Below are 11,503 nucleotides of genomic sequence, written 5' to 3' on the forward strand. Positions count from 1 at the left end.
GCAAGGCCCTGGGTTCCACCCTCAGCACCAAGGGGTAGGGACCAGAAGGCTGGGGGTGTAGCTCACTGGTAGAGAACTTGCAGAGGGCTGGGGATGTGGCTCAAGCGGTAGCACGCTCGCCTAGCGTGCGTGCGGCCCGGGTTCGATCCTCAGCACCACATAACAACAAAGATGTTGTGTCCGCCAAGAACTAAAAAAATAAATATTAAAAATTCTCTCTCTCTCTCTCTGTCCCCCTCTCTCTCTCACTTTCTCTTTAAAAAAAAAAAAAAGAACTTGCAGAGCAAGCACAGGGCCCAGAGTCTGACCCCAGCATCACAAAACAAAATAAAATCCCCTGTTAAATAAAGAGCAGGAACCCTGAGTAAAACTAGTTTCCAACTCTGTATAATCCCAGCAGGAGAAGCATGAGTTCAAAACCAGCCTCAGCAACTTAGCAAAGCCCTAAGCAACTTAGTGAGACCCCGTCTCAAAAGAATAAAAAAGGGATGGGGATGTGGCTCAGTGGTTAAGCACTCCTGGGTTCAATCCCTGGTACAAAAACAAAAACATTACTATCCAGTTCTGCCTGCTCCGTAAGATATGGTGGTACTGGAAGTTAGAAGACTTAAATGAAATGGCACATGAAAGCTCAGGGGCTAGAGCACGGCACTCAGAAGTACTGTGAGGTCCAGGGAAACAGAAGGTCGGCACCAGCGTATCAGGACACAGGTAGTGATGGAGCCAGTGAACAATCTGTTCATTTCCGAAGCTAACACAGACCACAACTATGCTGCACAAGAATTACTAGTCCTGGGGCTAAGGCTGTGGCTCAGCGGTAGAGCGCTCGCCTAGCACGTGCGAGGCCCTGGGTTCGATCCTAAGCACCACATAAAAATAAAATAAAGATATTGTGTCCAACTACAACTACATAAACAAGGTATTTTAAAAAAAAAAGAAAGAAAAGAAAAAGAATTACTAGTCCAGTAATCGAGATCCAAAGGCAAAGAAAATTAACTTATAAATCATCAGTGGTGATAAGGAAAAATTAACAGTAGGTAAGTGGAAACTAGTAAAAATAGCTAAAAGAAACAGATAAAAGTCTCAGGTGATCTTAGGAAACTACTTAACTGTGCCTTGAGCAACTACAAACAGTTTAGACTAGAATTTAATATCATTTGAAGTCCCTGCTTCTTTCTTCACAAACCACTTCAATGAACCTGCACGTGTGTTCACACCTATTATTACATAGATTCATTCTCCCCAATTAAAAGCTAATTATCTTAACAATTATTTGCCACAGGAAACAAGAGAAAGTTAAGTGGGGTAGACTGGAAACCACGGCATGATGGTGCACCACCCACACTCCCAACAATCTGGAAGGCTAAGACAGGAGGTTAGCAAGTTGGCCAGCCTGGGTGATTTTTTTTTTTTTTTTTTTTTTTGATACCAAGGATTGAACTCAGGGGTGCTCGACCACTGAGCCACATCCTCAGCCCTATTTTATATTTTATTTAGAGACAGGGTCTCACTGAGTTGCTAAGTGCCTCACTAAGGTGCTGAGGCTGGCTTTGAATCACAATCCTCCTGCCTCAGCCTCCCAAGCTGCTGGGATTACAGGCCTGCACCACTGTGCCTGGCAGCCTGGGCAATTTAATGAGACTCTCAGCAACTGACCTAAATCCTGTCTCAAAATAAAAAGGCATGATTGTGAACCAGGCACAGTGGCACACAATTATAATGTCAGCAACTAGGAAGGCTGAGGCCAGGAGGATCACAAGTTTGCAGCCAGCCTGGGCAACTAAGCCAGACCCTGCTTCAAAAAAAGAGCTGGGGATGTAGCTCAATGGTGGCGCACTTGCCTGGCATATGTAAGGCCCTCAATTAAATTCAGTTTCAAGGGGCAAAAAAATAGTGATCCTGTAAATTAACTATCAACCACCTGCCTTAACTTAGGAGGACATCAGCCTAGTTGAGCAGCAGAGGCTAATGTGCACCAAGGGCAGTGAGAAGCAGGAGACCACAGAAAGGCCTTTGCTATATAGACGGACTGCTGCATGACCTGCAGAGGGTAACCACCACTGTCTGAGCCCAGGTTCTCATCTTTAATGTGCGCTCATAACACCCTACGCAGGCAACAGTGAGGAAGAAATGGAATCAAATACCCAATGCAACTCTTGTAATTTCCAGCACTAAGGAGGCACTTAAAAAAATGGTGGTTACTGGGGCTGGGGATGTGGCTCAAGTGGTAGCGCGCTCGCCTGGCATGCGTGCGGCCCGGGTTCAATCCTCAGCACCACATACAAAGATGCTGTGTCTGCCGAAAACTAAAAAATAAATATTAAAGAAAAATTCTCTCTCTCTCTCTCTCCCTCTCTCTTAAAAAAAAAATGGTGGTTACTGTTATCACTTTTATTATGAGATCAACAATAAGCACTTACCTAGAGAAACAACAGCAACGCTCTCTGGTAAGAAATGCAATCTGTATCGGATCAGTAAATGCACCAATATGATGCAGATAGCTGTGGGAAAAAATAAGATAGTATTTAAAAAAAAAAAAGCCCAAATTTGAATAAACATCAAGTTCAAAGCAGTGTTTATTGGGGGCGGGGGAGCTATCAGCATAATAGACACTTGGTAATGACACAGTGAGCTTCGATTATATTTTCATTGTCTTTTTAAAAATTTTTTCTTATTCTAATTAGTTATACATGACAGTCAATGCATTTTGACACATCATACATAAATGGAGTATAACCTCTCATTCTTTTATATATTATCTTAGCTTTTAACCTGGAAGTAAACTTAAACTTACAGTTTTTATAATATTTCTCTATACTTCTTTGTATGCCTGAACTACTTTGTTTTCTGGTAGCTGATGTTTTAATAAGCTGCAAAAACTTATACAAGCGTTTAAATTACATAGATTTTCCTGATTATGAGAAATGGTCCTATTTTTTTTAAACTAATTTTCAACTGGAAAACTCTAAACAGTGAAGAGGAAATCAATGAAACCACTTTTACGCAAATATAACTGCAACAGACTATGTAGACATGAAATACTTTGTCACCACCTGACCAGCTCTCTATTATGAAGAAAGTGAGGATGTTTAAAGGTCAATACTTTGGTTTAGTGAAGAAAACATCAAAGAGATTCGAAGATGGGATACTCGTGCTCCCCAGCTGGCTACAGCTGGGCCGAGCAGTTCCCCAAGAGTCCGGAACTACACTGAGCACTCCCGGAAGTTGGCTCACTGGATCCCAGCTCCGCCCTGGGCTAGCTGTCGTCACCATTACATCCTTTGGACAGAGAAAAGCGAGGCTTGAGGACGCCACACACAGGTGGTGCTGCGGCCCTGTGCTCTGTGCCACAGTACTCTCTGCCACCTCCCACCTGGCTGGCAGCCTCCATTCCTCAACCTCCAAAACAGGACTCAAGCCTCACTTGTCTCACAGGAGTTCTGCCAAGAAACAAGAGAAGAGGATGTAAAACTGTTTAAAAAAAGAAAGTACTGCAGCGGGACATGGTGGTGCACGCCCGTGATCCTAGTGGCTGGGGAGCAGAGTCAGGAGGATCACGAGTTCAAAGCCAGCCTCAGCAAGGGCAAGGCGCTAAGCAACTCAGTGAGACCCTGCCTCTAAATAAAATACAAAATAGGGCTGGGGATGAGGCTCAGCAGTGAGTGCTGGACTTCAAGCCCCAGTACCAAAAAAAGAAAAAAAAAGTAAGCATCGCATAATACTTCATGGCCCAGACCTTAGTACGTAGACTCTGTCTTTCATTAGGTTCCTCTGCGGCATACCATCTGCTAATCACAGTATTATCTTACTAGAACTGAATTTTTTAAAGGAAACGTTTAAACAATCTGCATAACTGTTAACACCCTCAGAGCCCACACTAACAAATGAGATTTCTTCAATCCCACTAAAAAGCACCAGGTGGCCAAAGAAAGCAAACAGTTATACAGAGTTACCCCTCGTTCATTCTGTGCTTCACACTATTAATCTGTGATGTTATTTTAATATAAATATTTAACCTAGTTAGAAAGTCTACATTAAATAATAAAAGCATGAAAAAAGTCCCCAGATGCAAGCACAGCGTGTGCTGATGAGCATGCGCTGACCGGAGGAAAGAGCACGTGAGCATGAGGAGACAGAAAACGGCATCAGTTTCTGCTCTTTCTTTGCATCAAGCTGGATTTCTAAAAATTAACTTGAAAAGTTTACTCATATAAAAAGCAAATGATTATATGCAGTTTTAAGGAGAAATTGTCTATTAGTACAAAGTGCTAACTACGAAGTCCATCAATGCCAGGTAATGATCTCAGCCACTAACAAAAAACTCTGAAAAGACAACCCATAGAATGGGGGAAAATATTTGCACTACTATATATGACGATGGACTAGTGTAGAGAATATACAGAGAACTCCTACAGCCAACAACAAAGAGCCAACACAGTTTAAAAATGGGCGAAGAACTTAACAGACATTTTTCCAAGTAAATGGCAAGTAAGCACAGGAAAAGGGCTCACCATCAACAGTCCTAGAGAAACAAAACCAAACCACATCCTCTCGGATCCATCCATCTTATTATCTATTGACTTATTCATGCTGGGCTTAAACCCAGGGGCACTCTATCACTGATCCTCAGCCCATTTTATTTTTTGAGACAAGGTCTCCCTGAGTTTTATAGGCTAGCCTTGAACTTGTCATCCTCCTGCCTCAGCCTCCTAAGTGGCTGGGATTACAGGGGAGTGCTACATCCCCAGCTGGGATGACTATAATAAAAACAACAGCCAATAAAAACATGTAATAAAAACATGGTCATGCATGTTTGTAATCCCAGCAGCTCAGGAAGCTGAGGCAGGAGGATTACAGATTTGAAGCCAGCCTCAGCAACTTATTGAGGCTGTAGCAAGCTAGTGAGATGCTGTCTCAAAATAAAAAATAAATAAAAAGTGCTGGGGATGTAGCTCAGTGGTTAAGCATTTTTGGGTCCAATCCCTGGAACAACAACAAAAAAAAAAAAAGCAGAATATAACAAGCATTGATAAAAACATGGAGAAACCAAACTCTTATAAAACAGTGCAGACTGTGAAAAAGAGTTTGGCAGTTCCTGAGAGTTAAACAAAATAACCATTCGATCAAACAAGTTCACTCATAGGTAAATATCCAAGAGAAACAAAAACACTGCCAAGTGCATTAGCACATGTCTGTCCATAATCCTAGCCATTCAGGAGGCTGAGGCAAGAGTACTGCCAATTCAAGACCAGCCTGAGCAACTTAGCCAGACCCTGTCTCAAAACAAAAAACATATACTCCATATATGTATAATATGTCCAAATATACCCTGTCATGTATATCTAAAAAGAACAAATAAAAAATTTTAAAAATAAGGGTGGGAGATATAGTTCAGTGATAGAGCACCCCGGGTTCGATCCCCAGTACCCGCTCCACACACACACACACACACACACACAAAAAACAAACAAACAAACAAAAAACACCTGTACACAAATGTTCACAGAAGCACTATTCAGAATAGTCAAAAGATGGAAACAATCTAAGTGTCCATCACCTGATGAATGAATAAACAAATGAATAAACATAGCCATACAATGGACTATTATTCAGCATAAACAGGAGTGCATTCTAAAACATGCTCTGACATGAAGAATCCTTAGGACATTATGCTAAGTGAAGAAGCCAATCACAAAGGTCTCACATTGTATGATTCCGTATATATGAAAACATTCTTTTTGGGGGGAACCAGGGATTCAACTCAGGGGCACTCAGTCACTGAGCCTCATCCCTAGCCCTATTTTGTATTTTATTTAGAGACAGCATCTCACTGAGTTGCTTAGCACCTTGCTGTTGCTGAAGCTGGCTCTGAACTCACAATTCTCCTGTCTCAGCCTCCCAAGCCACTGGGATTATAGGCGTGTGTCACCACACCCAGGCTATATGAAATATTCTTAATAGGTAAATTCCTAGAATCAGAGAGTAACATGGTGATTGCTACAGCAACAAAGACTAAGGATTAACTGCTTTTAATGCTTTTTTAAAAAAAATTTTTTTAATAGTTGTAGGTGGACAGCATGTCTTTATTTTATTTATTTTCATGTGGTGCTGAAGATCAAACCCAGTGCCTTAACTCGTGCTAGGCAAGCACTCTGCCACTGAGCTACAGCCCAGCCCTAATGCTTTGTTTTAATGCTTTCCTTCTAAAGTGATAAAAATATTCCGAGCCAGGCACAGTGGCACATGGGATAGCTATAATTAAAACAACAGCCCAGAGACACTCAGCCAGAAAGTCACAAGTTCAAACCAAGCCTGGGCAACTTAGCAAAGTCCTGGCTCAATATATTAAAAAAAGCCTGGGATGTAGCTTAGTGGTACAGCGCCTCAGGGTTCAATCCCCAGAACCATAGAAAAAGAAAATATTCTGGATCTAGATAGCTGCACAACACTGTGAAGGGAATAAATGTAGCTGAATTACACACTTTAAAATGGTTTAAATGATATTTTGTTTATTTTACCACAATTAAAAACGAAGTGGATATAAAATCTACTAACATGAAAAAAGAAAGCACAGACATTCTGTGAGAAAAAGCAAATCACAGAATTCCATTTATGTTAAAATAAACTCCAAACTATATGTGCCTGCACACCCGTATGTGCTTATAAATGGACACATGTGCATATACATACATGCAAACATGCCTTCAAGTACAGTAAGGGGAAAAAACTTGTGTGGTACGGAAGGAGTACATCCCATAAACTAATGTGCTTCTCTTTTTTTGTGCCTGACCTGGCAATTATGGAAAATACATTAAAACAAACATGTCAATTTTAATAACTCCATTAAGTTTAATGGCCCATAAGATGCAGTAAATGATGTTAATTGTTAACTCTAGTTTAAGTCAATAATAATGACTCATCATTGTTTCCAGTGAAGTCAAAGATCAGCCAGGTTAAATGCAAGTCAAGTGAATTCAAGTTTCTAAAAGTCAAAAGTAACTATAGTTTGGTCATCCCTTCATAACAAAGAGGAAACACCATAATCCTGTGATATGCTTATAGGAGACATAGTTACAATTTCATTTGATTTAACTAAAATAGTAAACAAAAGTGGTAAATGGCTGGGGCACCCTGTTCCACTTGTGCAATCTAAACTACTTGAGAGGCTGAGGCCAGGTAGTGAGACCCTGTCTCAAAATATATAACTATAAAATGGGCTGGAGATATGGCTCAGTGACAGAGCTCTCTTGGGTATGATCCCCAACTCTGCAAAAATAAAACAAAAACAAAAGCAAGCATTATTCCCTTCTGTCAATGCCTGCTGATAAGTAAGTAGAGACACTAACTCATCCAAGAATCTGATTAGGTGAAAACAAAACTCAAGGAACAACAGTGTGACTCTAGAGTCTAGGTTTATGATCAGTTTGAAGAGAAAACAATCAAGAAAAATACCCAGCACTATTAAGTACAGTTCGGCCTTCCCAGCCCCCAAGATGAGCTAATACTGGGCAGGATTTTGCTGAGATTAGAAGGCACATTATCGAAACCTGTTTTGTGATCTCCAGCACAAGTTAATCTTAAGTGCCCCACATCCTGAAAGGTTTTCTTTAACATTTCATCCTCCCTTAAAAAAAGTGATCACAGAAGTTTTTCCCAGGCTGCCTTTTCTATTCTCTAACAGAGCAGGCTGCCAGCAGTGTCAACAGACTAACAACGCTCCATCCTGAAAGATGAAGTCAGGTCCTGAAGAGTTCTTAATAAAGAAAAGGACTGCTTTTCTTCTTTGTATTCAATTACTATAACCAAAGGAAAAAAAAAAACAAAACCAAAGAGTCCTTGATTATTGGAAGCAATCCACTAGAGACCATTCAATTACATTTACTGGGTAAAAAAAATGGTCCAGGTGTACTATGTCCCACACATTGTACACTTCGCATTGTGTACTTTCTCATTATTCAATTTAAAAGTTTTTAAAATTCTATGATGGAAAAGGATGAATCCTAAGATTTCCAATAAACTACTATACTGTTAAAACTCTTTGACCATTTACCAGAGTCTGAACATAAATGTGAACAAAATTACACTTTTTCTCCAAAACCAGTCCTATTAAACATCAAAACAACACTCATAAAACCCCAGCTCCTTTCACTCCTCTGGAAAGGTCTAATCTAATTAATGACATCAGTATCATTAAGGAAAAGCAGCAAGTGTAAACATGCAAACTTTTGAAATGAGAGTCTGGACTTGGGTCCCGTCACCCTCCAGGTTCTTTGTCCATACTCAGGTAATCTAAAGTGATTGTACAGTTTCTCCAAAACAGTTGTCCTCTGTCCATCTCCTGTCTCTGGGAGGCACTGACCTCTTTATCTAGACCTCCTGACTGGCATCTGGCAACCTGGATATCAGCCACTAGTCTCCACCAGCCAGGTGTGCGATCGCTCTACCTCTCTAGGCCTACACTTCCTCACCCGCTGGTGGAGGGAGGTGAACAGGTAAGATTTTAACTTGGACAAAATTAGCCCATTTAAACGAAAATATTATAAAGAAAGGAAAGAGCACAGATAGTGTGCAGAGATGGCAAAGGTCACAACCACAGCCAATGGGAATGACAGTTGAATGGTGTCTGACACAAGGGTTTGGTCTTTCACTCAAACCTTAAACTAAATTAGAAATATACCCCGAAACATAATAAATACAACAGACAAAATGCTGCTTTGGTTGAAGTAAGTTAGGGACAGGAAGTCAGATGTGTTCTCACTTGGCTCCCCCTACCTCCTACCCACCACCTTCACACATGTGTGCATGTACACACACACACACACAGATTCCTATGAGCAGGATATGAAATCCACTAACAGTTGTTCAAGATCCTTTTTGGGTCAAAAATTCTTTAATTCCTTCTTTCAAAGGTCAGGATACTACACTAAGAGCTCTTCAGAACTGCTTAGCCCCATGATTCCATAGACCCTTACGGTGTTATGACCACTGGCCCTCAGTGTTGAAAGTGGAACCACGTGGCAGGAAGGCCTGACGGAGACAGTGATGACAGGGTCAACCACAGACACTCCTGAGGGCAATGGTGGGCTCCATATTCACCTAAGACAAGAAGGCTGAAGAAAATGGTCATGCCACTTGACTGCTCCTCCTGCTGGGCCTGCTCGCCCGTCTGCACAGGGAGGATGGGCTTGGCAGGGGTCGGGAGCACCAGTTTGGTCGTGACACCCAGGGTGGTGTGGAGGGTGACATTGAAACCCTCATGAGTTGTGTTGGAGAACCTGTTGGAGAATATAAAAAGCAGAATTAGATGACAGAAAGGGGTCTCAAATATCAATACACACACCTCAAAATGGAAGAGAACCTGGCAAAGAATTTCATGGGATTCACAAGTCTCCCAAAGAGAAGGCAGGCCTCAGAGAAATGGAGATGAAGGAAACCTGTACCTGCAGGAGGGTAATAAAGGCCTCAGGTGCCTTTGATTATAGCCTCTCTGAGGCCAGGAACAAGGGCAAATGTGGGCTGGCATAGAAACGAAATATGTCCTGCTTTTTCGTACTTGATAGGAGCAACTAGTCTCAACACATCCCAAGGCCCATTACTTCATGCCTTTATTTATCCAGTTCGTATTCTTTGTATTATTTCTGCATGTGGAAGAAACCACCTGAATTTGCCCAATTGTCACTCTGGTCAGAATGACCTACCCTACCTTACAAAATCCTACTCAGATTTCAAAACGCTCAGATTACCTGCTTTATAATACTCCACCCCACCCAGTGTACCCACTCCATGGCTTCTGTGCCAAGGCTCTCTTTTCATACTGTGTTGGGACTGTGAACTAGGGCAATACTGGCATGATAATAATGATTAATTGTGATTGTAACAGTTGGTATTTACTGCGACCTGCTTCATTCCAGGAACAAGGTAACACACTACCTCTCCAGGTTCCATACCTTGACCAACATCCTTATTAGTCAATGGCACAATCAAGCTTCAACCCAAGCCTGACAGCACGGGGCTAGTCCAGTCTCTATGCTTTGTGCTGTTGAGGACTAGTTCAGTGTTTGGAGCAGATGCCCAATAAGTCAGTCAACTGAATGACCTGGCCCCCACTTGGCCAAGGGCTATTGAAAGGTTATCAGGTGAAGAAGTCCAGTATCAATGGGTACCTTGTCAACCTTCACATACTCATTCCACAAACACTGACAGGGTGTCTAGAACGTGCAACAGATGGTGGCCTGCAACGATGGCGATGGACCTTGGCCACAAAGGCCTGGAAGACACAGACGCCCTCCCTACCTCATCACATGGCGCTCATTTGCCTGTTTTCTACACTCCACCCTTTCTGCTGCCTTTCTTTCATTCACTCCAAACCACTGAACCCTCTCTTGAGAAAGGACTTTTGAACTTGTCCCCCTCCTGTTCCTCCTGTTTGTTAAAGCTTCTGCTCAAGCGACACTTCTTCCTGGGAACTCCGCACCCGCACGCTACCCCACTCCTCGCGTTCATCGGGCGGGGGCCCACCGCGTGGGTCCCTGTGTGACTTCAGGCAGCTCCTGGTCCGCCTCCCTCACTAGCATGTGCCTCGGGCCTGCAACTGCGCCAACCGTCCTCGGGTGAATGAAACTCGGAGAAGGGGAGGGACGCGAAGCCATCGTTAGAGGCGGCTGCGGTGGCGAGGCAGCGAGCGGGCGCGGGGGGCCGGAGCCTTCCTGCGGCGGGGCGAGGAGCGCGCAGAGGCCTCCGCAGGGCGGAAACCCAGACGGTGGAGGTGGGCTGCGGCCTCCGCAGGGCTGCTCTCGGGGCGCCCCCAGCCCGGGGTCCGACCTCCGGGGGCTGCAGGGCCCCAGCGGGCCCACGTCCCCATCCCGCCCTCCGCGTGGGCGCGGGCAGGGGCAGTCCTGACAACTGGCACAGGAACCCCGCCTTCCGGGCCAGAGGCTCGCCGTCACCCGCCGGGGCCCAGCCCTGCCGCCTCCGCCGCCCCGGAAAAGCCCACTCACTCCTCTTCCGCCATCTTCTCCCCCATCCTGCGGAGCCTCCAAGACCACCGAGTTTGGAGCCGCGGGGCTAGCGGGGCCCACGGTCGCTTCCGGCTTCCGCTGGAGGCGCGGGCGGGCCAGCGAGCGGGGGGCGGGGCCTCGACCTCGCGAGGGTGACCCTCTGTCCTGACGTCTCAGTGGCCTGAGGGTGGGAGGAGGCGCGTGGGAGGGCCCTCGGGACTGTCCGGGCTTACATCCGGTTTGGGCCACGTGGCACCGCTGCCCCGGAGAGTCGGCCTTTTCCCGATTACCGGGCGGGGACGATTTGGGGAAAACTCCTGTGAGGTCACTGTGACTCACCCTGAGGGCAAGCACTCTCTACCCAGCGCCGTGACATTCATTTGGCTAAAATCCGGGACAAACCCCCCCCCCAGCCTCATGCTAGGAAGCGATCTACCACTGAGCTACCCGCCCCCCGCCCCCTGATTCAACAAATTAGGCGACTACTATGTGCCCAGCAGTGCGGT

The 11,503-nt window shown here is 44.4% G+C and overlaps 1 protein-coding gene across 5 annotated transcripts in view; it reads right to left on the bottom strand.

Moving 5' to 3' along the window:
- Positions 1-11,153, bottom strand: part of Slc9a8 (solute carrier family 9 member A8) — a 76,058-nt gene extending 64,905 nt beyond the window's left edge. For 2 of the 5 annotated variants that reach the window (XM_078051951.1, XM_078051952.1), the window contains exons 1-3: positions 10,519-10,937; positions 9,097-9,275; positions 2,421-2,501 (exon numbers count right to left, since the gene is read on the bottom strand). In XM_078051951.1, the coding sequence (XP_077908077.1) occupies positions 2,421-2,501; positions 9,097-9,275; positions 10,519-10,649 (391 nt within the window). In that variant the 5' untranslated portion in view covers positions 10,650-10,937. Of the gene's footprint in view, positions 1-2,420; positions 2,502-9,096; positions 9,276-10,518; positions 10,938-10,997 lie in introns of those variants that run through there. The other 3 variants (XM_005325220.5, XM_040275886.2, XM_078051947.1) reach the window with 3 other exon arrangements.
- Positions 11,154-11,503: the final 350 nt, after the last annotated feature.

Source organism: Ictidomys tridecemlineatus, chromosome 5 (assembly GCF_052094955.1).
Source record: "Ictidomys tridecemlineatus isolate mIctTri1 chromosome 5, mIctTri1.hap1, whole genome shotgun sequence".
In the NCBI taxonomy this organism is placed as follows: domain Eukaryota; kingdom Metazoa; phylum Chordata; class Mammalia; order Rodentia; family Sciuridae; genus Ictidomys; species Ictidomys tridecemlineatus.